The 23,606-nt window shown below is 55.2% G+C and overlaps 2 protein-coding genes across 2 annotated transcripts; both read left to right on the top strand.

Annotated features, from left to right (window-relative positions):
- Window positions 1-7,609: 7,609 nt before the first annotated feature.
- KRT36 (keratin 36) lies at window positions 7,610-11,342 on the top strand. Its single transcript, XM_045526507.1, has 7 exons — window positions 7,610-8,111; window positions 8,752-8,834; window positions 9,085-9,241; window positions 9,751-9,912; window positions 10,013-10,138; window positions 10,313-10,533; window positions 10,907-11,342. The coding sequence occupies exons 1-7, from the start codon at window positions 7,656-7,658 to the stop codon at window positions 11,100-11,102; spliced, it is 1,401 nt and encodes a 466-aa protein (XP_045382463.1). The 5' UTR covers window positions 7,610-7,655; the 3' UTR covers window positions 11,103-11,342.
- A 6,249-nt stretch (window positions 11,343-17,591) lies between these two features.
- Window positions 17,592-21,682, top strand: KRT35 (keratin 35). The gene is made up of 7 exons (XM_045526506.1): window positions 17,592-18,118; window positions 18,939-19,021; window positions 19,216-19,372; window positions 19,586-19,747; window positions 20,043-20,168; window positions 20,656-20,876; window positions 21,193-21,682. The coding sequence occupies exons 1-7, from the start codon at window positions 17,648-17,650 to the stop codon at window positions 21,338-21,340; spliced, it is 1,368 nt and encodes a 455-aa protein (XP_045382462.1). The 5' UTR covers window positions 17,592-17,647; the 3' UTR covers window positions 21,341-21,682.
- The last annotated feature ends 1,924 nt before the right edge of the window (window positions 21,683-23,606 follow it).

The following is a 23,606-nucleotide window of genomic DNA, read 5'->3' as shown; positions in this document are numbered from 1 at the left end:
TCATTCTGGCCTCGTCTCCCCCTCACCCCTTGCACGAGTCCTTCCTGCGGATGTTGCTTTAGCTGTAATGTCCTCCCTGGTCCTAACTCTGGGTGTGTGGCCACAGCCCCCTCCTTGGCCTCCCTCCCTGCCCTCAAGCTCCGCACTCCAGCAGGGGCGACTGCTGGGAACTCCAGCTCTGGCTCCTGCACTGGCCTCCCCAGCCCACCCCAAGGTCCTGCCATCCCAAACTGCTCTCCGGGAGGCAGCCAGCCACGTGACTGGGCACCCTGGGGCCCTGGTTCAACGAGTGACCCCAGTCTGATCTGACCTTCCTCCTCCCCTTTCTCTCCATACCCTTGTGTTTATTGTATCGGAGACTAACTTTTATTCGAAGTTCAGACCGGGATGAACACCTCCTCCTCTGCAGCACCTGGCTGGCATCGGGCACAGTTAGGTGCTCACATATGTGTGCCCACCTTCCCCGGCATTGACGGTGTGGTCCAAGGGGGCAGGGCGGTGTCTTTCCCCTCTTGGGCCTGGGATCCGGCTGGAGCGCAGGGGATTAAAGGCTGAGATGAATGAATGAACTGGGGAAATGCCTGTCAGGTGCCATTTGATTTTTGTCATCGTCTTTGAGGCCAGAGGGTAGGTAGAGCTCTGGCACCCTGCCCATCTCCCTCCTCATCTGCCACCCTTCTCATTCCCCTGCCCTCCTGTCTGCAGCCCCCTGTGTGGTTTACTGTCCTCATTCACTGTCTACCTTCTTCTCTTTCCCTGCCCACACCCGTTTGTGGGCTATGTGTGGTTGGCTTATTCACATGGGGGTCACTCAGACATGCCCAGCCCAGCTCGCCAAGCCAGAAGGAAGGTGTCCACCCTGCACCCATTCCAGATCCCCCCAGGCCCCGCCCACCCCCACTACAGAGCGAGGTGGGGCTCAGTTCAAGTTCACATGCCCAGAATGGTGCCGGGAGCTAAGGCATCACAGAGAAACAGGACCTGCTCCCACTCCCGACACCTCTTAACCTTTTGTGTTAACCTATTTATTCAGCAGCTACTTGCTGAGTGCCCACAGTGTACCAGGTGCTGTATGGAATCCTGGGGGAAAAGGAGACGAATAAAAGGCAGCCTGTGTCTTCAGGGAGTCCATGGAGGAGACACCACCACGGTAAATTATTATAATCTCCAGAGCTCAGCTCAGGTCTCACCCTTCTCCGATCTTCCTCCTGCTCCCAGCAGGGTCCCGTGCTTCAGCCGTCCCAGCAATTACCCGAGCGCCAGGTGCACAGTGCAGGCTCTGGAGCCACCGTGACCTGGTTTGCATCCTGGCTCTGCCATCTACTCTGTTTGCACCCTGGGCAAGTGACTTAGCCTTCCTGAGCCTCCCTTCCTCATCCGCTAAGTGCTGCCTCCCTTGTGGGTTAATAAAAGTCAAGTGCTCAGAACACTCCCTGGCATGTAGCACGTGCTCCGTAAATGATACCTCTGGTCATGACCTGTGAGTTCCTTCAGGGCAGGGATGGTTTCATAGTCATCCTCATCCTCATACCTAGGATGTTACAGGGGCCCAATCCACGTACTAAATGGAGGAGTCGGGGAGGGGCAGATACAGCCATGGGGAGTGAGCGAGGTAAGAGGGCACGTCGTGTTGCGGGAACGAGGAAAAGGAGCCCCTGCCCCGGACTGAGAGTGGGGCCTGTGTCCTCAGCCTGAGCTGCCCTGGCTGGTCCAGGTACCCTGGGGTCCAGACCCCATGCCTTCTCCCCAACACCAGCTCATGGAAGGAGAGGGCTGCCCCTAAATAGCCCTGGGCTGGATCTTGGGGAGCTCAGTGGGGGGTGAGGGTAGTCACCCACGTGGAGCCCTGAAAGGAGCTGCACCCTTGGCCCAGCGGGGATCTGGCCTGGGAGCCCTTAACCCAGGCCCTGGGGAGGGCGCCAAGCCGCTGGGCCACACCTGAGGGCCTCTGGCCCCGTCAGGAGTCTTGGGGAAGCTGGAGGGCAGGCCAAGAGCAGGCGTTCCTGCCAAAGCTCCCTGGAGCCTCCCTGAGCTGGCAGAAGGAGGTGGTGGCCCCAGCTCTGTGGCCTGGGGGGTGGGAGAGGCAGGGGGTGGGGACCCCCTTGCTGTCCAGGACTCGGCTTTATCTTAATCATCTGCGTGGGGCGGCCACTCGAGGAGGGGGCAGATGTATAAATGCTGCTCCTCCACGGGGGTGGCCTGGGTGCCATGCCTGCCCCAGGCTCGCGTCGCTGCTTCTGAGTGAGGGAACAGCCCTGTCCCTATGGCATCTGGCTCATCTCCATGCCCACGACTGTCTGTGAATGAGTGTGTGTTAGTGCAAGAGACTCTGGAATAAAGGGACAGTAGGAAAGGGAATGTAGTGGTGCATCCAGCACTTCCTGCTTGACAAAGCTCCTTTCATCCTTTATTTCATTTCTTCTTTACAATCCCATGAGTTGGCACCGTTGTGCCCATTTTACATGTGGAAAGACTGAGGCCCAGGTTGGTTAAATGATCCACCTCGTGGGAGAGCTGGGATCACTGGTTCCAACATGCTTTCCAACACTGCAGCTGGCCCTTGGTCAAGGGTCAAGCGTTCAGCTCCAGGAGTCTGGGGAAGAAATCAGGCTTTTCTCACGGCCACCTGTGCCCAGGGGACAGAGGAATCAACCATGAGACGATCTTGTGCTGTCCTGGCGCCTCAGAGCCGGTCAGTTTCTGGAGGGAGGGGCCTGGCACACAGCAGGTGCTCCACGCAGGTGGCGAGATGCTGTGCTGCTGTGCCAGTCCTGGCTGCTCCTGCCACCCTGGTCCTCGCCCTGAGCAGCAGGCCCCTCCCTCTCTGCCAGGCTCCGCCTGGGTGAATGGGCCAGTGCCCTTCTGCCCTCCTCGATGGGGTGTCTGTCCTGCCCGGGCCCTGCAGGGGGCAGGCTCACTCCAGAAAGCAGGTCTGTGCTTCTCTGGCCACCTGCTGGGACACTGGGTCCGGGGGGTAGGGGCGTGGAGAGGGCCCCATACCGAGTCCTGCCCAGGCCTGGCCCCAGCATCAGGCCCTGTCCGGTCCCCTGCATCGCGTTGGGCAGCTGGGCATTTGCCCAGCAGGGCGTGGCTGGGGGCAGAGTTCCAGGCCTGAGGCCCCTTTGGTGCCTGCTGCCCCTCTGCTCTGCTCCTCCTCTGAGGACCCACAGAAGGCCCAGAGTATGAGCTGAGGGTGTCCAGGCCTTCCTAGCAAGGGGACTGTCACTGTACTGGCCGAGGGAAGCCTGGGGGAAGATTGGGAAGCAAAGTCCCAGCAGGTCTGTGAGTCTCTGGGGTCTGAGCGTGGACTGTTCCAGCTTCTCTTACTCAGCTGCTGGGGTCCTTCCTTCCTCCCCGACTGGGTCAGTGCATGTCAGACGCTGCCTGGGGACCTGCCCTCTTCTGGATGTTGCCCCTGGGGCTGCTGGTGGCTGCAGTGGAGCAGAGTGTGTGGGTTGTGTCCCTTTGAGCAGCTCCTCTGGGGGGCCCTGCAAGAGCTGGGCACACTCATCCCCTCCACCCTCCCGCAGAGCTTGGGAGGGAACAGGTGGATGGGTGGGCGCTGCCGAGACTCCCGCAGGTACCTGCGGGGGGTGGGTATTTGGGGAAGTCGGCACAGAGCTGGTGTTTATTCACTCTTTTGGTCCATTTTTATGAACGTCATAAGGATTCTGTGGCTTCTTTCATCCTAGGATCTCAGACCAGTTTGAAAGTGAAACCCACAGGGTCGAGCATGGCTAATGACAGCCTGGAGCCCGCGCTCCAGTTTCAGACATGCTGTTGTCCGTGGGAAGAGAGTCAGGCGGACGGCACGCCATCCCTGTAAATGCAGATGCTGAGTCCGATCAAACAGGGCGTTTGGGAAATTCACTTTGTGGTTCAGTTAAATGATACTTGAATCAGGGGACACGGGACACTGAAGTACCGGCTCTTTTCTCTCAGTGGGCCTGGCTGTGCATCTCCACGAACCACAGCTTCTCCAAGCACACCAGGGAGAGAAACGACACTCTGGAATGCTCTGGGCCATACAAGCTGGGTGGGGAGGTAGGGCCTCAGTGGATCTGAACAGGAGGCTGTCTGTGGACTCTTCTAGATGGGAGCTGGCGGTCGGCGTGGCTGTGCAGGGAGAGCTGGCCCCGGCGAGGAGGCAGTGGGCCCTGAGATGCGGAGGGCCGGGCTTGGACTTCTCTGTGTATCCTGTCAGGTATGCCTTAAGACTGGGTCAGGGTGGCTCTCTGGGTATCCACTGCGGCATGAGCAGTTTGGAGCAGAATCCTGAAGCCCTGAGCAATTGCCGGAACCACACCCTGGGGTAGAGAAAATGCTTTTGTATTTTGGGAGAGATGAGATTTCTAGAGAAACTCTGGGCCTTGTAAAGTGGGGGTTTCAAGGCGAGTAAGGTGGAGGCCTAATGGGCATTGAGGACAGGCCCGGAGCAGCACGCTGGAAATCCAGGCCTGCGAGCCTCGTAGGGCCCCAGAGTCTCTGTAAGGAGCCGCTGCTCGGGGCCAGGGCCACTACTGTGGAGGGGCAGCCAGGGAGTGGGGGCAAGACCTCCTTGGTCACTGCATGTGTGTGAACGTTGTCCTTAGCCTGGTGAGGCTGAGTGACAGCAGGGGGCAGATGGAGGCTTGGGGCATGGGCTGGGGCTGAGGGGTTGGAAATGGAGCAGAGAAAGACTTGCAAAATCTTGTCCAGGAAGGTCTGAGTCACCCTATGGAAGGCAACTACAATCAGGGTGGAATGTCACTGAGGTGGCCAGGATGGGAGGCAGGACAGCTTAGCCCATGTACCTCCAAGTCCTGCTCTCTGGGCCTGGAAGGGCAAAAATGGCCGCCACCGAGAGCAGGGAGTCAGGAGACAGAAAGGCACCATGTTCCAAGGGAAGTCCGATATGTCTGTCCCCAAGAAGAGCCAACCATGGTGACAGGCCACCAGGGGAGGAGGGGAGGAACGGCTGCATCTTGTTTGCCCAAGGCTCTCATCCAGCCGTGCTTCCTTATCGAGGGCTGCCAGGCAACACACAGGATGCCCAGTTAAATCGGAACCACAGATAAACAACAAATAATTTCCTTTTAGTACAAGTGTGTCCCAAATATCACATGTATTTTTACTTGCTAAATTTGGCAACCCTACCCTTACCAGGTCTGCGAATGGCCCTCAGTCTTCCACCATCAAAACTGAATGAGCAAGACCTTTCCTGGACTCTTTGGAAAAATTACATTGGTCGTTAGAAATGTCTTAATTGTAAGTTCTTTTACCTTCTGCAATGCCTTCTTCAGCTTTGTGTACCTGTTACAGCATGTCTATACTAGAATCCAACCTAAGCGGGCAACAGCTTCGTCACCAGCTATAGATGTGGTTATTTGACACAGAATATATAGAACCATGCTTTCCAGGGGAGGGGCCGGGGGGTCCCAAGTGTTTTTTCACTTGAACAAATTTTTTGTTACAAGGAAAAAGTGGACCCATGTTGCAGAGCAAGTACTCCATGTCCCAAATGAGGTAAGTTGAGGCACAGGTGTGTTGAGGATGTGCCTGCGTGGGCCCAACAGAGACAGCCCGACTCTGTATTAGTTGTCATAGAAAACAAAGTGGGGAGAGATTGGGTCAGAGACATTGTCTCTGTCCTGACAGGCCAGTGGTTCTCAACTGGGACTGGTTCTTTGGCACCCTGGGACATTTGGGAATATCTGTAGAAATTTTTGGTTGTCACAGCTGGGGCAGGGGTTTGCCACTGGCACTGGGTGGTAGAGTCCAGGGATGCTGTCAGACATTTTGCAAAGCACAGGAGAGCCCCAAACAACAGAGAATGACCCGGCCATGGTGTCGACAGTGCTGAGATCGGGGAAACCCTGTGACAGTCCAACCCTGGGCCCTGCCGGGAGAGCAGGGGAGGTGGAGAGGCCGTGGGGAAACCGTTGCTGGGGCAGAGGCTGCTCTGGAGGGCGAAGGCCCTGCGTTCACACCCAGCGGGCCCCCAGGGAAACCGTCACCAGCTGCTCTCAGGCATCTTGCCGAGGTGCCCACTGCACTGGGCGAGGCGTGTTCACCACTGCCAATCCTTGAATAATTTCAGAGAGAAGCTTATAAAGAGTTTTAAGAGGTTGGCAAATTACAACTTTAGAAGCATATAAACGCTTCCATAAATGCCAGCCTTGCAAAGCAAGTCCATGTGGGAGCAGCCAGAGCAGGCTGCCCAAGCCTTGGCAAAGCCCCCGTTTCCAGGCAGAAGGACCAGGTTTATTTTTGGTCTTTAATTCTCTGGTTCTCCTCTCTCGACTTGTGTAACTATCTGGTGATATTTAGCTTTGTTCTTCTTATTCCTTCTTGTTCAAAGACTCTGCCATTGGCCATCCCTGTGACCTGCTCTGGGACCAGGAGGGTCAGAACGGGCTGCCCTGGGGTCCTGATTCTACTCTCACGGGTTCAACAAGCTGAGGCCCTCAAAGGGGACTGCCCCCGGCCCCACCCATGGAGCCAAGGACGCAGATTCCATAGTGGCAGGAGACCCTCCAGGACGATACGGCCATCGACTGTTTGAGGGGTTGGTGACAGGGCACCCCCCTCACCCCATGGCCACCATGAGGTGGGCAGGCAGGCCTCACCCTCACTGCCCCATTTGGGGGCCACTGCCTGTGACCCACAGCCATAAACCATCATCAAAGACTGTCCCCTGAGCCTAACCGGAACTTCTGCAGTACCCAGTGGCTTCAAAATACTTTTGAAATTGTTCGTTCTTGTTTGGTCCTTGTCATATTGGTGGGAAGCAGGCAGGGCAGGGTGACATCTCTACTGTTGCGAGGAGGACGCTGAGGATCGCAGGGAGGAAGTGACATGCTCACCATCACAGGGCACATTATCAGCAGAGCCAGGACTTGAACCGAATTCTCTTACCTGTCCCTAAAGTCTGGGTACCCAGGCTTGACCTCAGCTGTGTGGGTAAGTGGTGGGGACAGGGGCATAGGATTTGGTGTCTGAGAGCCCTGGCTTCAGATCTGAGCTCTGCTACTCACTTCCTGTTCACCTTGAGCAAGTTTCTGAAACATTCTAAGCCCCGGTTTCCACATGGGTAAAATGAAGATCGCATCAGCCTCCCCCCCAGGATCGTTACAGGGTGTAAATGAAACCACTATGTGCCTTGGATATAGCAGGTGCTCCATGACTTTGAGTTCTCTTCGTTCCCTTTCACCACGCGGGTGGCCGGGCACAGGCCAGCAGCTGTGAGGGGTGGTGCAGTGGATGGAGGTGACAGTGGACAGACTGGGCTCCTCAGGGAAAGGTAGGCAGGGAAGGGAGGAATCAAATGTCATCTGCAAGGCCACTCCCGATTTATGGGATCTGGTGCGAAGACTCTTGGAAGAGGCAATAAAATTCATATTCTGCTAGGAAATGACAAAAGCTGAGAGTCCTGACTTAGCAAACCAAATTCAGCAATTTTTTTTTTTTTTTTACAAGGCAAGGAATTCTGGATGGGTAGCAAAAGTCACATTCTAATGAGATTAGCTTTCTGGGCTAGGACTAGGCTTTCCCAAGAGTAACAGGTGTGTAACGCGCCAACACCCCGTGGAGAGGGTATATAAATGCTCCAGAGAGGCCTCGAGAGTCCAGAACCCGAGCTCCTTGCTAAGCTGCGACCTCCCTCTGCTAGCATCATGGCCACCCAGATCTGCACCCCGACCTCCGCTGGGTCTGTCAAGGGCCTCTGTGGGACGGCAGGTGGCATCTCTCGGGTGTCCTCCATCCGCTCTGTGGGCTCCTGCAGGGTCCCCAGTTTTGGAGGTGCTGCGGGGTCTGTCTCTTCTGCTAGGCTGGGCCTCTCTGGCCTCGGGAGCTGCTTACCTGGCTCCTACCTGTCCTCTGGGTGCCACCCCTCTGGCTTTTTTGGGAGTGGGGGCTGGTTCTCTGAGGGCTCCTTCAACAGCAATGAGAAGGAGACCATGCAGTTCCTGAACGACCGCCTGGCCAACTACCTGGAAAAGGTGCGTCAGCTGGAGCGGGACAACGCGGACCTGGAGTGCCGCATCCGGGAGTGGTACGAGTCTCAGATGCCATACGTCTGCCCCGACTACCAGTCCTACTTCAAGACCATCGAGGACTTCCAGCAGAAGGTAGTGGGGACCTGGCCCCTCTCCAGCTGAGCAGCCCAACTCCTGCGAGGGGTCCTTCTCATTCCAAGGCCTTCCCAGATGGGACTGTAGCTTTTAGGGAATCCTCCTGGCAGGGCAAGCTTTTCTCTCTAGGGCTTTGATTTCCTGGGGGATGCAGGCTTTTCTGCTGGACTCTTGCCTGTACCTTGTTGCCAGCCATTCCTCCCCTCCCCTCGCTGTCTCAGCTGTAGAGAGGGAAGGGACGTGTCCCAAGCCCCTAGTGGATACAGCACTGTGCCTGGCACTTTCCCATCCACTGGCTGACTTATTCCTCACCTTGGAGAGATGAGTATTACTGGACCCATTTAGCAGATGTGGAAGTTGACTTTTGAGAGGTTCAGCAACTTGCCCAAGATCACACAGCCTGAATGTTAGATGCAGACCCTGAATCCAGGTCTGCCTCACCTTGGTCTATCCTGCTGTGCCTCTCTGGGACTACACGAGCCAGGACCATGACCACTGACATCCTTGCAATGACCATCCTGAGGTCGATGCTCCCACCACACCTGGGGTCCGGGCTGAAGGTGCTGGTGGTACCTAGGAGCATGGCCCCCACACTGCCCAGCCTTCTCCAGCTCATGGGAAGCCCCTTGTTCCCCAGATCCTGCTGACCAAGGCTGAGAACGCCAGGCTGGTCCTGCAGATTGATAACGCCAAGCTGGCGGCCGACGACTTCCGAACCAAGTGAGTGGGCCTGATCAGGGGAGGTTTGCTGGGCCGCTCCCTTGCCTCTGTCCCCTGCCTTTGGGAGCTGGGGAGGTGGGAATGAGGCCAGACAGAGCTGTAAATGGGAAAATAGGCTCTGGAGAGGCTCTGGATCCCTCTCAGGTCAAGGGCAAGGTCCACCATGTTCCTGACCCTGAGTCAGCCCTGGAGCTGGACAGTAGTCCAGGGGCCCTGCCTGTGGGCAGCTTCCCTTGCTCTGTGTGTGCAGGTACGAGACCGAGCTGTCTCTGCGGCAGCTGGTGGAGGCCGACATCAACGGCCTGCGCAGAATCCTGGACGAGCTGACCCTGTGCAAGGCCGACCTGGAGACCCAGGTGGAGTCCCTGAAGGAGGAGCTGATGTGCCTGAAGACGAACCACGAGGAGGTGAGGCTGGTGCACGTGACCTCCCGACGATTCCCATCCAGCTTAGGGAGCCACTGCTGGCCCTGGGTTTCCTGTGTGCCAGGAATTACATAAAGCCCTTTGCATGTCATTCTTGTTTTGTTTCATCCTTACAATAACCCCAGGAGGTATAAACTATTACTCGCTCCATTTCACAGATGAAAAAACTGAGGCACAAAGAGGTTGTCACTTGCCTAAGGTCACACAGAGCTCATACACCTGCCCATGACACTAAATCTCCATCTGGGCTATAGTGCCAGGTCACAGCAATTCTATTTGCCTGGTGCTTGTGTCATTTCACTTGCCTCTCCCAGATCCCCAGGTGGAGGTAGGTATTTGTCTATGAGGAAACCGAGGCTCAGAGAGGTTAAATGTTCTGTCTAATGTTACACAGCTGGCAATGGAGGGAGGAAGGTTTGCATCCAGGTCGGTTGAATCCCCAATCCGGCATCCATTCCATAACCTCATGCCATCTTGCCTCTTCTCTGCAGGAAGTCAGTGCACTGCGTTGCCAACTTGGGGACCGACTGAATGTGGAGGTAGACGCCGCCCCACCTGTGGATCTCAACAAGGTCCTGGATGAGATGAGATGCCAGTACGAGGCCCTGGTGGAGAACAACCGCAGAGACGTGGAGGCCTGGTTCAACACCCAGGTGGGGCTGGGGCGGCCCGGGACCACAAGCTCCTGGGGTGGGGTGACCCTTTACATAGCTGCCCTGGTCTGACCATGCTCTGTGCCCCCTTGTGTTTCAGACTGAGGAGCTGAACCAGCAGGTGGTGTCGAGCTCGGAGCAGCTGCAGTGCTGCCAGACGGAGATCATCGAGCTGCGACGCACGGTCAATGCCCTGGAGATCGAGCTGCAGGCCCAGCACAGCCTGGTGAGTGGCCTCTGCCTTGGTGGCTGGCCACAGCTCGGGGCAGGCCCCGCCCCACCGGCCTCAGCGTGCGGGCTGTCACGGGGCGTGATTACAGGCCATACACGGACACTCAGGGCTGATGTTCCTGGGGTGCGATTCCTTCCCATTGGCAGCTTTTCCTCTTTCTCATTGCAGCGGAATTCCCTGGAAAACACGCTGGCGGAGACGGAGGCCCGCTACGGCTCCCAGCTGGCCCAGATGCAGGGCCTGATCAGCAACGTGGAGGCCCAGCTGGCCGAGATCCGGGCTGACCTGGAGCGGCAGAACCAGGAGTACCAGGTGCTGCTGGACGTCAAGGCCCGGCTGGAGTGCGAGATCAACACGTACCGCCGCCTGCTGGAGGGCGAGGACTGCAAGTGAGTGGCCCCCGGGCCCTGAGAGCCAGGCCGGGGGAGGGACGCTGCCTGGAGGGTGCCAGTCCCAGAAGTGGTTTTCGCACGGATGGAGACGGTCGAGCCAAAGCCCCTCAAGATTCCTTCTGGCCCTGGGCTCTGGTAACGTGCAGGGGTACGAGCCAACCCAACACACACAACACTTCTCCAACCACCTTTTTTGATTGTTAGTTTCTGGTCTTCATTCCTGCAGCCCGATCCTCCCACCTTTGGGGAGTTCAAAGGCACAGAAAAGGTCTGAGGCCGCCCGTCTCATTGATCCCCTAAATCTGTTTATCACGAATCTTAGTCCAGCACCCCGATGCCAAGCGCACCCTGCATGGTTTCATTTCCACAGGCTTCCTGCCCACCCCAGTGCCATGGAGTGCAAGCCTGCCGTTAGAGTCCCTTATGTCCCCTCTGCGCCCTGCGCTCCGGCCATTCCCTGCGCTCCGGCTCCCCAGGTCAGCACTCAGATCCGCACCATCACGGAGGAGATCAGGGACGGGAAGGTCGTCTCCTCCAGGGAGCACCTGCAGCCCCGGCCGCTGTGAGCACCTGCCGGCCACCAGGGCAGGGCCTGTGCCACGGGGAGGAGGACACCCCTGTGGTTCCTGGCTGATACACGACCACACCCTTCCCTAGAGGGGCCCTCCTACCCTCCCGCTTAGCAGGTTTTTCTACCAAAATACTTCTTGTATTGTGTTTCTGAACTTAACTATGCTTTTACGCCATGCAAAACCAGGTTTCCTGGAAATTTACCCAATAAAGTGTGTCCTCTCGGCATAGCAAACGCAACCCTGGCTGCTTCTGTTGATTGTCATGTGGTTAGTTCGTGAAGGTGTTTGATCAGGGGTTGCAGTAAAGTTGAGGGTTTTGGTTTCAGGTCTGTCTTCTCGGGGTCTGAGTGGTAGAAGTGGCAGGGTGACTCAGAATGGTTAAGAACGGGGATGCTTCAGCCCTGGCCAGCGAGGACAGGCACTGTCCCAATCTGGATGGGTGCTGGCCGTGGCTCCCAGCTCAGCCCTGCTGGTGGGCGCTGTCCTCTTCGGTAGCCCTGCCTGGTGGGTCGGGTGGTTACCTCTCTTTTCCTTTCAGCTCCTTCTCCCTTGCCCAGCGCCTGTCAAACTGCTGCCTGACCCTGGGGAAAGTTCAGGAGAGGGGGACTGTCCAGGGAGGGCTGAGCTCTGGGCAGCCAGCCTGAGTCAACCACAGCAGGCAGGGGAGCCAGGAAGATGAAAATAGAGGCCAGCGAATCCACGTCCCCAGCCAGGGACATAGGGCTGAAGTGAAGGGTGCCACAGACACCTGGGGGTGGGGGACACAGACACACTGTGGAGCAGAGTCCAGAGAGCCCCGAATTCCATTGGCTGAGTCACACAGGCCTGCTTGGGTGGCCTGAGCGTGCCAGGCCCCAGCCACCCCTCTGATCAGAGAAGCGTGGCCTGGGAGAAGTCTGAGGGCCCACGCTGGCGGCTCTGTCCCCCTGCCTCAGTCGTCAGTTGACACGGGCCCAGAGAGGGCAGTGATTTGCGCCAGCCTCAGAGTGGTGAGTGGCAGAGCCTTGGCCGTTACTCAGCTGCTCTGACCCCCACTGTGGCTCTTCCCAGCACGCAGTCCCCACCTTGCCCCCCTTTGGCTCTTACTGAGGCCGAGACCCTCATTAAGAGAGAGACTTGGCCCTGATCTATGTCACCAGGTGCTGAACATGAATCCCTTCAACCACCAGCTGGACCAGCCAGAGGTGCAGCGCACACATCTCAGACCTCAGGAGAAGGTGTGCTCGGGCAGAATGGGAGCGTGCCCCACGGAATGCCATTGCTTGGTGGTGCGTGCCCCGTCCAGGTCATGTGACCTCTCTGGTCCAAGCAGGTTCATCTGTGAAATGGGGACACAGGGAGGCTCCAATGGGACAATGTATGGACAGCATCCAAAAAGTGGTAGCTATCAGTGTTGGTGTTAATAGAAATGAAGAGTCCCTGGGCTCGGAGTGGGGAATGGGAAATGTCACTGGGTGGGCCAAGCTCTTTGCTTTGGACCCAGCGGGATGCTGGGGTGGGGTGGGCTGTGCTGTTGGCAGTGTTCTCGGAGCTGGAGAGTGAGCTCAAGGCCTTGTTCTCAGAGGACCTGCTCGGCTTTGGGAGGAGGGCCAGTCTACATGGTTGTCACCCTGCCCTGCCACGTCCCCCTCTTTGCTCCACTTCTCCTCTGGGATCTGAGCTCTGCACTCCTGGCTCTGGCCTGAGGTCCAGGAGACGAGAGCTGGGTGTCTGGGTGTGCAGAGAGCATCGCATCGCTGCGTGGAAACAGCCAGGGCTCAGGGAATGGACCGAGCCTTCTGATCGGGAAGCAGCCTTGTCACTGCATTAGAGCAGAGGGACCACATGGGGCTGTGATGGTGATGTCTCCCACTGTACAACACGTTCCCTTTTTATGTTCACTCTACAGTCTACAGAAGACACTCAGCAGCCTCATCTCATGCGCAAAAACAGCCCTGTGTGGTCGTGGGCACTTTATTTATGCATCTTTGCCTGGCTGTTAATGATTGTCCAGAGCACCTGCGTTAGTTAAGGGCCCCTTCTACCCTCAACCTCTCACACCCTTAGCTGAGTTGCAGTTGAAGTCACTGACCCACGTGCAAACCAGGATGCAGCACTGTCGCCGAGTAGGAACCGACCGTGCAAACTCACACAGCAAGTGGCAGACTTAGGACACCTTCTCAGGTCTTTGCACTCCTAGTTCATTGATATCAAGAAAGAGATGATATAAAACATTACATTTTATAAAATTGCCCCAGAGTGAACATGACACTTTATGTCAAGGTGGTCTGATCTTTTTGTACTTCCCAGATATGATATCTAGCTGTCTTTCTCGTTCACACATACTCACACATCAATTAGTCAGTTAAGAGATAATGGGCTGAACACCACATAGGTAGCAGATGCAGTCCTGATGCCAGGGCTCACAGAGGGAGAGGCAGGGGTGGCGGAAGCAAAAGCAGGGGTGGCTGGAACAAAGCTTGGATAACAGGACAGGCACAGTTCCCAAGGGGCCGGTGTCCAGCGGCGGAGACACTCCTCCACCCCCACACGCCCAGCAACAGCACCGGGGATGGCGAGAGCGGGTGTGGGGCAGGGTTTTGGGTTCTGAGGAGGGGGAGAGATCAGGAGCTGAGGTGACCAGGAAAGCTGTAGGGCAGATTCGGATTTGATGGAAACCTGCAAGGATGGGCAGAAAAGGGACAAAGGAGGGCAAAGGGTATTTTGGGGCATGGCTAAGGGTATCTGTGGTATGTTCTGGGGACAGTAAGGACCCCATATGAGCACAGTGCTAAGATGCTGTAAAGAAAGTTATTACAGGCCTGGTATGGTGGCTCACGCCTGTAATCCTAGCACTCTGGGAGGCTGAGGCGGGAGGATCACTTGAGGTCAGGAGTTTGAGACCAGCCTGAGCAAGAGCGAGATCCTGTCTTTACTAAAAGATAGAAAGAAATTATCTGGACAGCTAAAAATATATAGAAAAAATTAGCCGGGCATAGTGGTACATGCCTGTAGTCCCAGCTACTCAGGAGGCTGAGGCAGAAGGATCTTGAGCCCAGGAATTTGAGGTTGCTGTGAGCTAGGCTGACGCCACGGCACTCTAACCTGGGCGACAGAGTGAGACTCTGTCTCAATAAAAAAAAAAAAAAAAAAAGAAAAGAAAGTTATTATGATACTCTCTAAATAACGATAGCTGTTGCTGATATGGGGTTCTAGGTAATTATTTCATTCTTTTCAAAGGAATGCTAAAAAAAGAATGGAAATATACCACAGCAATTGAATGTATACTTCATAGCTTTCAAAACATTACTTACATGCTTTATAAAGTTATCTAAAAATCTTATCAAGAATTTCTGAGCCACACCTTTAGCCCTGAATTGGCTTATAGGATCTGTCTCCCTTGGGCAGAATGGCTTAGGGTCCAGAAAACACCTCGTCCCCTGCCAAAGGGGCTGCCTAGTCTGGGCAGGTGCTCACCTGTGCCGAGACGCCTGCCCTCGTCCATCGCCGGGCCTCACGTTCCTCATCTCTAAGAGTAGGATCAGTAAGACCGACTTTGTCAGTGTTTCTCCCCCACCCACACTCACTCTTTCTTTCTTTCCATTCATCTTCTCCTCTCTTTCTTTGCTGCCTTCCTCTTAAAATCGTTTCTTTGTTTCCTTACTGAACATCATTCACCACGGGCAAATCCTTCATTCATTCATCCAGAGATATCAGAAGGCCGGCACTGTGCCTGACGCTACAGAGACTTCAAGAAAAGTATGAGGTCGGTCCTCATGGTCAAGCCCCCAAGCGTACAGTCGACCTGGGCAGACAGGGCTGGAATACGAGACCATTGGGGGCATCTGTTAATGCGGGGCCAGTGGATCCACTGCAGTCACTGCCAGGCTCATTGAGTTGGGAGGGCACGGCAGGGCTGGAGCAGGGCCCAGGCTGCAGGGAGGAGGCCTGGCCGGGACCGGTCCCCCAGGCGGTGGGGCAGGCGTGAGGGTTGGAGCCGGAAGTCCTGGGCTTCAGCTGTGGACTTGGCTGAGCCGTTCTCCACCCTGACCTTTGGGTCCTCCAGTGGGAGTCAGTACCTTTCTATCCACATGTGTTTTGCAGGGTGTGTGGGGGGGGGCTTAAAGAAGGCAGTGCACCTTGAACCGTAGTACAAATGCTAGTCTGCTGCAACCTCAGGAAGGCTCCTGAAATGTTCCAAGCCTCAGTTTACTCATCTATTAAGTGGGGCTGTTGGGGAGGCAGTGTCCTGGGGTTGTGTGAGGACTGAATGAGAGAATGCACGGAGAGAGCTCCGCGTGGGGCCTAGTGGGTAATGAGCGCTCCGAGAATGGTGTTGGTACTGTCAACCTCGTTATTAACAGGGCTGCGTGGAGAGAGCAAAGCTGAACAGCCCTCCAATCCCCCTCCTGGGAACCCATGTGGCCCCTGGGGCTATACAAACAGCTGGGGCTTCCCAGGCCTCTTGCAGGGGCTGCTGTGGGCCCGTGGCTCCAGGGTGGCCCTTGCTGACCCCAGAGGTGTCTCCAAGAGGTGACCCAGCAGGGCTGGGCAGAGCCCTGTACCCACATGGGTAGGAAATACAGAGAGGCTCAGCGGGCTCTCAGCTCAGCTGCATCCTTTGCACTGGGGCATGGATTTTCAGGGAGGAGAGGCTGAGGCAGCCACCAACAGAATCCTGGGATTGTGTGGGCAGGTGCCAGTCACCCCAGGCCCCCAGGTATGGGAAGGGCACAGTGACTCAGGGCAGCTCTATATCTGAGGGCCCCAAACATATGCACCTGGCCCGGGGGATGGTGGCCTGTGTGCTCAGAGCCTGTCCACACGCCCTCGTGACAGCTGCGTAGCATCCCCAGTCTCAGTTAAACAAGATTCCACTTGCCCTGGGACCGGCAATCACAGCAGCTGCTGTCATGGGCACTCGCCATGGGCAGGTGCTGTCCTCGATGCTTCAGGCCCCTTTAATCCTTACAGCAACCCAGGCGAGTAGGTACTATTATTACCTTTTCATTTTACAGAAGAGGAAACAGAGAGAGACAGCCAGAGAGGTTAAGGTACACAGTTGGCTTCTGGTGGGGCTGGGATTTGGACCCACAAATTCACATGTAACCACGACGCTGTGCTGCTTCTCCTGGGACGCCAGAGGGCGTTGGCCGTGCCCCTGTGGAGCCCACCCCGGTTCTCTTTCCGTCTCCCAGAGACCCCAGTCATACCCAGCAGCACAGGAAGGGATTGTGGAGCAAGGGTAGAAGCAGGGGTGGGGCTAGTGGAGCGGGCCAGGTGAGGGTGGCACCTTGGTTCTGCCAGTTACCAGCCAGCGGCCCTCTGGCGAGCTCCTGTCATCTCTGAGTCTTGATTTCTCCAGCTTCAAGGTGCGGGTAATTAGCTCAGGCTCGCAGAGCAGTTCTGCGGAGTAAGTGAGCCCACACGTGGGGACTGCTCAGCGCTGTGACTGGGTCCCTGCTGGTGCTCTGCTCACGGTTGTTCTCTTTACGGGTAGATAATCGGTGTCACTAAAAGAGTGAGCAGGACCCCATGCCACAGGGCAGGACACATGGTAAGTAGCACAGGTTCCACTTGATGCGGCCCCAGCCCCAGCTCCGCCCTCCCTCCTGCCCAGCCCCCAGCCCCCAGCCCCTCTTCCCGGCCTCCCTTGCTTGGCAGGTGGGATTTGTGAGATGCCGTGTCGGGCTCTCCAGGCATCAGCTCAGCCAACTCCTGCAGCAGGGATGAAACCGTGAGGGTCAGGCTCCTTGTGCCTCCAGAGAAGGTCTGTGGATCAAGATCCCCCACGCCCCATTCAGGCAACCAGAAGGAAGGGCTTCCCCATGGGCAAGTGCTGGGGCAGACCTGCCCTCCCGCCCTTGGCTCTAGGCGTCATCATGGGCAGGTGCCCAATTAACTGACCTCTATTCACGGTGGCCAGAGCTGAGGCTACACAGCCAGAACAGATTTCCTGGCAAGGGAGGGAGGAGGGATGCGTCCATCGAGGCTCTGCTCTATCTAGGGTGACCAGCTGTCCCATCCTGCCCAGGACTGAGGGTTCCCTGGCATATGGGACTTTCAGAACTAAAACCAGAAAAGACCCCTGCCTTCCTGCGCCCACCAGCCTCACTTTTCCATCTCCCGGGAGCCAGCCCAGAGGCCTGCTCTGCTCCCTTGGGCCCATAAAAGGAGAGAAAGCTGGGGAAAGTCAAGACTGGACTCTCAGGCCTGTTTAACGAGGGGGCCGAGGTCTGGGCCAGATGACAGGCCGCTTTGAAGAACTGAGGGAGACTTGGTCTTCCCGGCGACGTGGGTGCCGGAGGTCTCGACAGAGCTACCAGTCCAATGGGGCTGCTGTTTTACGAGGCCGGGAAATGTTCACGGGAAGCTAAATAACAGGTTAATGAAGGGTTTTGGTAGAAAGTGGTATTAACTTTAATGAGGAGAAAACAGTTTGTAAAGGCCGACCAACGCCCACTGGGGCAGAGATATAAACTGGAGCATGGAGCTGCTTCTCTGCTTTCGGGGGTGTCTCGCCGTGGAGATCCATTCGTTGTGTCTGGGCTGCTGAGCTGATGGCTTCCAAATGCCTCAAGGCCGGCTTCTCTTCTGGGTCTCTCAAGAGCCCAGGCAGGGCCGGTGGGGCCTGCTCTCGCGTGCCCACGATGTACTCCAGCAGCTCTTGCCAGCTCCCGAGTCTCTCCCGTGGGTCCCGAAGTTTCTCTGCGTGCTCGGCCGGGCTGGGCCGAAGCAGCTTCAGGGACGCCAGCTGCCTCCCTGCGCTCTGCCTCCCCGTCGGAGGCTTCGCCACCAGCTACAGCGTGGGTGGGGGCTGGTTTGGGGAGGGCCTCCTCACCGGCCACGAGAAGGAGACCATGCAGTCCCTGAACGACCGCCTGGCCAGCTACCTGGAGAAGGTGCGCCAGCTGGAGCAGGAGAACGCCAGCCTGGAGAGCCGCATCCGGGAGTGGTGTGACAAGCATGTCCCCTACATGTGCCCTGACTACCAGTCCTACTTCCGGACCATCGAGGAGCTCCAGAAGAAGGTAAGAGGTTCAGAGCTTTGGCTGCTCAGGACCTTGGGCTCACCAGCATTGGCAGTTCTGCTCCCATGGGACACTTTGGAGGTCACAAACCATGTTCACATCTGTGGCCTCATTTGTTCCTCCCAAAAACCTTATGAAGAAGGGATCATCAGCCCATTGTACAGATGAGAACACTGAGGCTCAGGCTGGTTAATTGACCCAGATGGCGGTTAGTGGAGCCAGAGCTTGAACATAGGCTCTATGAACTAACTGGTTGTGTGACCTTTGGTACCATTCCTTGCCCACCTCTCTGAGCTTTGATTTCCCCATTTTTTTAAGGTGAGGGGATTTGGATTTGATGTATTTGGTGTAGATCAGGTTTCCCTGAGTAACTTAGGAAAAAAAACACCTGTCAGAGAAGTTTCCTCCCTGCCCAACCGACTCCCCTGAAAGTCACAGCTGGTTCTTCATAGGGAACTTTAAAGACCAGAGAATCACAGAGGATACTGCTGGCAATGACACGCCCGGAGCCCATAGTAGGCTTATGAAACAGGGAGACAGGAAGGCAGGAAGAAGCCTCATTTTGCCACACCGAGCTGTTCTTGCTGCATGTCCGTGCCTTTCTCTCTGACCCTGGGTCTCAGGTCACAGACGCACTGCATTGGCAGGGACTCTGGAGGTTCCATAGTTGATCCCTACGGTATGCCCACAAGCCCTCCTGCAGCCCTGGGTGTCCAGGGTAGGCAACTCCCTCCCTCCAGAGGCAGCTCCTGCCAGCTTTGGGGAGCTCCAACCAGCAGATGTCCTTTCTTGCACTGAAATCACTTCGTTGTGTCCCCAGACCCTATGCAGCAAGGCAGAGAATGCCAGGCTGGTGGTGCAGATTGACAATGCCAAGCTGGCCGCAGATGACTTCAGGACCAAGTGAGTGGTCTTGCTTGCCCTATGGTTGGGGGCTGGTAGAACTGGACACTGGGTTTTGGCTGTACTCTGTGACTCGTGCACTCTGTGACTGAGGCGTGAAGGCAGGACTCACAGCACCTGGCCACTCTGGGCACAGAGCTGACTTAGACACAAAAAGCAAATGCAGATGTAAGTGCCCCGTTCTGTGCCTGCAGGTATGAGATGGAGGTGTCCCTGCGGCAGCTGGTGGAGTCGGACATCAATGGCCTGCGCAGGATCCTGGATGACCTGACCCTGTGCAAGTCTGACCTGGAGGCCCAGGTGGAGTCCCTGAAGGAGGAGCTGCTCTGCCTCAAAAAGAACCACGAGGAGGTGAGCCTGGGGGAGCAGGTGTACCTGGGGGAGCAGGTGAGCATGGGGAGCAGGTGAGCACGGGGAGGAGGTGAGCACAGGGAGAAGGTGAGCAGGGGGAGGAGGTGAGCATGGGGAGCAGGTGAGCACAGGGAGGAGGTGAGCACAGGGAGGAGGTGAGGAGGAAGAGGCAGCAGCTGGGAAAGTGAGTGCTGACCCTGGTCTGTATCACAGGAAGTGAACTCACTGCGCTGCCAGCTTGGTGACCGGCTCAACGTCGAGGTGGACGCTGCCCCCCCTGTTGACCTGAACCGAGTCCTGGATGAGATGAGGTGCCAGTACGAGACCCTGGTGGAGAATAACCGCCGGGATGCTGAAGACTGGTTTGACACCCAGGTAGGCACCTGGAAACAGTCGGAGCAACAGTGCAACACTGTGGGTCACACGGAAGTGACCCTGGGGCTCTGAACTGAGAAACCTGGGTTTGAGTCCCAGTCTTGTTTCAACTTTGCAGTGCAACCTTGGGCAGGTGGCTGTCCTCGAAGCAACAATGTCCTCTGGTGTGAAATGAGTGGGTTGGACTGGGTGACCTGGAAGGTCCTTCTGAGCTCAGGGTTCTCACTGGCCTCTGTGGATTTCTGAGTCTGAGTCCCTAGTGCTCCTGAGCAGGTCCTGTGTGTGTGTGTTTCAGACCGAGGAGCTGAGCAAGCAGGTGGTGTCGAGCTCGGAGCAGCTGCAGTCCTGCCAGGCGGAGATCGTCGAGCTGAGACGCACGGTCAACGCCCTGGAGATCGAGCTGCAGGCCCAGCACAGCATGGTGAGCCTGGAGGTGGGGTGGGGCAGCTTCTGCCGGACTAAGTCTAGAAGCACACGAGCCCCCAGATTCCGTGCTCTGACCGCGCAGGCAGGCTCCAGGGTTCAAGTTCTTGAGCATTAGGGCAGAGAAGAGGGAATGAGGGCCCAGCCCCAATCACAGATGCTCCAGCGGTGAAAGACAAGAGGCCTGCAGCAACTGGCATGCCTTGACAGTAGCTCCTGTATATGTGTAAGCAGATGTGTCTTCTGAGTAATTATCAGTTACTCAGAGATGACATTAATAGGGAGACACCTCTAGATTGGGGAAGCTACAGGGGCTAATTGGCTCATCTCAAATGAGATGTCTGATTGTGGCTCATCCTAGCTCGAAGTGATTCTCTGAGCTTCCCTTCCTGGATTTTGAGGCCTCACTGAGAGCCAGATGGATCTTCCTTGCTCCTTCTCTGACCTCTAACCTATTTCCTCCTACATCACCCGTGCCCTCACAGAGAGACGCTTTGGAATCCACCCTGGCGGAGACCGAGGCCCGCTACGGTGCCCAGCTGTCCCAGGTGCAGGGCCTGATCACCAGTGTGGAGCCCCAGCTGGCCGAGATCCGGGCTGACCTGGAGCGGCAGAACCAGGAGTACCAGGTGCTGCTGGATGTCCGGGCCCGGCTGGAGTGCGAGATCAACACCTACCGGGGGCTGCTGGAGAGTGAGGACAGCAAGTGAGTATCATGGCGTGTTCTCTCCTTCTGAACGCAATCTACAGAGTTCTGGGGACAGACAGCAGGGTGCCTAGGAAGAGCCCAGCATTTGGAGTCAGGAGCCCTGGGTTTTAGTTCTGGTCTTGTTACAAACTCATCACGTAACTCCAGCAAGTCCCCTTTCCTCTCTGGGTCTCTGTTTCGCCTTTGGTAAAACAAGGGACAGAACTGGGTGACTTTTAAGGTGACTTCCTGTTTGCATATTCTGGGATCTGCTCTGAGTTGTTGAAAACAGCAACTGGAAAACCATAGCAATCTGCCTCTTTTTTTCTCCTAGGCTCCCCTGTAACCCGTGTGCCCCTGACAGCTCGCCCTCCAAGTCGTGCCTCCCCTGTCTTCCTGTGGCCTCCTGTGGTCCCAGCGCAGTCCGCACAACCTGCAGCCCCCGCCCTATCTGTGTGCCCTGCCCTGGGGGCCGGTTCTGAGAATGGCTGACCCAGAAGGCCATGGCCATCATCTCCAGGATGCGGACCTGGCCTCTACTCAACCCTAACCCTTACAGCCTAATCCCCTCTCTTGGCACAGAGCCCAGGCCCGGAGTCTGGCCCTGGGAGAGCTCACTGCACACACACCTTACGTTTCCCAGAGCCCGTCACTAAGGCTGGCTGCCCCGAAGGCCTCCACTCCTCATCATTTCAATGGGTGCCAGGGTCTCTGTGTTCAGGCTGCCTCCTGGGCCAGGTATTCCTTCTGGGTGCTGTTCCAGTGGGTTCTGAAATGCAATAAAGGCTCCTGTTTGTGGAACAATAAAACGCGTTTGCTCTGGCTCCTGACCCTTCCCTTAACCTGTTCTGGTGTTACTGGTTTTTGTCTCTGCTGAGTTCAGAGGGTGACTCTTGGGTGGATGAATGGGGGATGCTTGGCCAAGTGTGACCGTTGGGATGACACGGTCAACATCTTTAATGTTACTATTGTAATTGTTGAACAGTGCCCGTAAAAGATGGTGAACTTAATCGATAAATGTTGTCCCGACTGTTCCACTGATCAGCTATTCCTCTGTCTCTCTCCCTCTTCTTGGATTTCCCTATTCCCTGAGACACAATATTGAAACTGGGCCAGTTAATAAGCCTATAATGGCCTCTAAATATTAATATTTGAGTGAAAGGAATCTCACATCTCTCCCTTTAAATCAAAAGCTATACATGATCAAGCTTAATGAGGAAAGCACAGTGAAAGCTAAGATATGCTGAGAGCTAGGCCTCTTGTGCCAAACAGGTAGCCAAATTGTTAATGCAAAGGAAAAGTTCTTAAGGAAATTAAAAGTGCTACTCCAGTGAATACAGGAATGATAACAAAGCAATACATGACCTTATTGCTAATATGGAGAAAGTTTTAGTGGCTGGATAGAAGATCAAACCAGCAACAACATTCCCTTAAGCAAAAGCTGAATTCAGAGCAAGACCCTAACTCTCTTCAAGAGAGGTGAGAAAGCTGCAGAAGAAATGTTTGGAGCTGGCAGAGGTTGGTTCACGAGGTTTAAGAAAAGAAGACATCTCCTTGACATAAAAGTGCAAAGTGAAACAGGAAATGCTGTTGGAGAAGCTATAGCAAGTTATCCCAAAGTTTTAACTAAGATCATCAATAAAGGTGGCTACACTAAACAACAGATTTTCAATGCAGATGAAATAGCCTTCTGTTAGAAAAAGATGCCATCTATGACTTTCATAGCTAGAAAGAAGTCAATGGCTGGCTTCAAAGCTTCAAAGGACAGGCTGACTCCCTTGTTAGGGGCTAATGCAGCTGGGGACTTAAAGTTGAAGCCAGTGCTCACTTACCATTCCAAATATCCTAGGGCCCTTAAGAATTATGCTAAATCTACTGTACCTGTGCTCTATAAATGGGACAAAAAAGCCTGGATGACAGCACATCTGCTTACAGCATGGTTTAATGAATATTTTAAGCCTAGTGTTGAGACCTACTGCTCAGAAAAAAAGATTCCTTTCAAAACATTACTGCTCATTGAGTGACAATGCACCTGGTCACCCAAGAGCTCTGATGGAGACGTACAAGCAGATTAATATTGTTTTCATGTCTGCTAACACAACATCCATTCTGTAGCCCATGGATCAAGAAGGAATTTTGATTTCAAGCCTTATTATTTAAGAAATAAATTTTGTAAGGCTATAGATGACACAGACAGTGATTCTGCTGATGGATCTGGGCAAAGTAAATAGAAAAACTATTTACTGAATGGCTCAAAGTAAATACTTTGAATGGCATCTAAAATGGTAGATGCCATTAACAATATTCATGATTCATGGGAGGAGGTCAAAATATCAACATTAATAGGAGTCTGGAAAAAGTTGATTCCAATCCTTATGGATGACTCTGAGAGGTTCAAAACTTCAGTGGAGGAAGTAACTTCAGATATGATAGAAACAGTATGAGGGCTAGAATTAGAAGTGGAGTCTAAAGATGTGACTGAATTGCTGCAATCTCATGATAAAACTTGAATGGATGAGGAGTTGCTTCTTATGGAAGCAAAGAAAGTGGTTTCTTCAGTTGGAAACTACTCCTGGTGAAGATGCTGTGAGCATTGTTGAAATGACAACAAAGGACTTAAATATTACATAAACTTAGTTGAAAAAGCAGCAGCAGGGTTTGAGAGGATTGACTCCAATTTTGAAAGAAGTTCTACTATGGGTAAAAGGCTATCAAAGGGCATCATGTGCTACAGAGAAATCTTTTGTG

The sequence above is a fragment of the Lemur catta genome, chromosome 15 (genome assembly GCF_020740605.2).
Source record: "Lemur catta isolate mLemCat1 chromosome 15, mLemCat1.pri, whole genome shotgun sequence".
NCBI lineage: Eukaryota > Metazoa > Chordata > Mammalia > Primates > Lemuridae > Lemur > Lemur catta.
Note: the sequence above shows the minus strand (reverse complement) of the source record. Positions and strands in the feature narration are given on the sequence as shown.

What these genes read in the sequence shown, in the direction of transcription:
- KRT36 (XM_045526507.1), top strand. Translation starts at nt 7,656, where the DNA reads ATGGCCACCCAGATCTGCACCCCGACCTCCGCTGGGTCTGTCAAGGGC. An exon ending in AGGCCTGGTTCAACACCCAG is followed by an intron (nt 9,913 to 10,012) that starts GTGGGGCTGGGG and finishes CTTGTGTTTCAG; the next exon opens with ACTGAGGAGCTGAACCAGCA. An exon ending in CTGGAGGGCGAGGACTGCAA is followed by an intron (nt 10,534 to 10,906) that starts GTGAGTGGCCCC and finishes TCATTTCCACAG; the next exon opens with GCTTCCTGCCCACCCCAGTG.
- KRT35 (XM_045526506.1), top strand. Translation starts at nt 17,648, where the DNA reads ATGGCTTCCAAATGCCTCAAGGCCGGCTTCTCTTCTGGGTCTCTCAAG. An exon ending in TCGAGGAGCTCCAGAAGAAG is followed by an intron (nt 18,119 to 18,938) that starts GTAAGAGGTTCA and finishes TTGTGTCCCCAG; the next exon opens with ACCCTATGCAGCAAGGCAGA. An exon ending in GCAGATGACTTCAGGACCAA is followed by an intron (nt 19,022 to 19,215) that starts GTGAGTGGTCTT and finishes CTGTGCCTGCAG; the next exon opens with GTATGAGATGGAGGTGTCCC.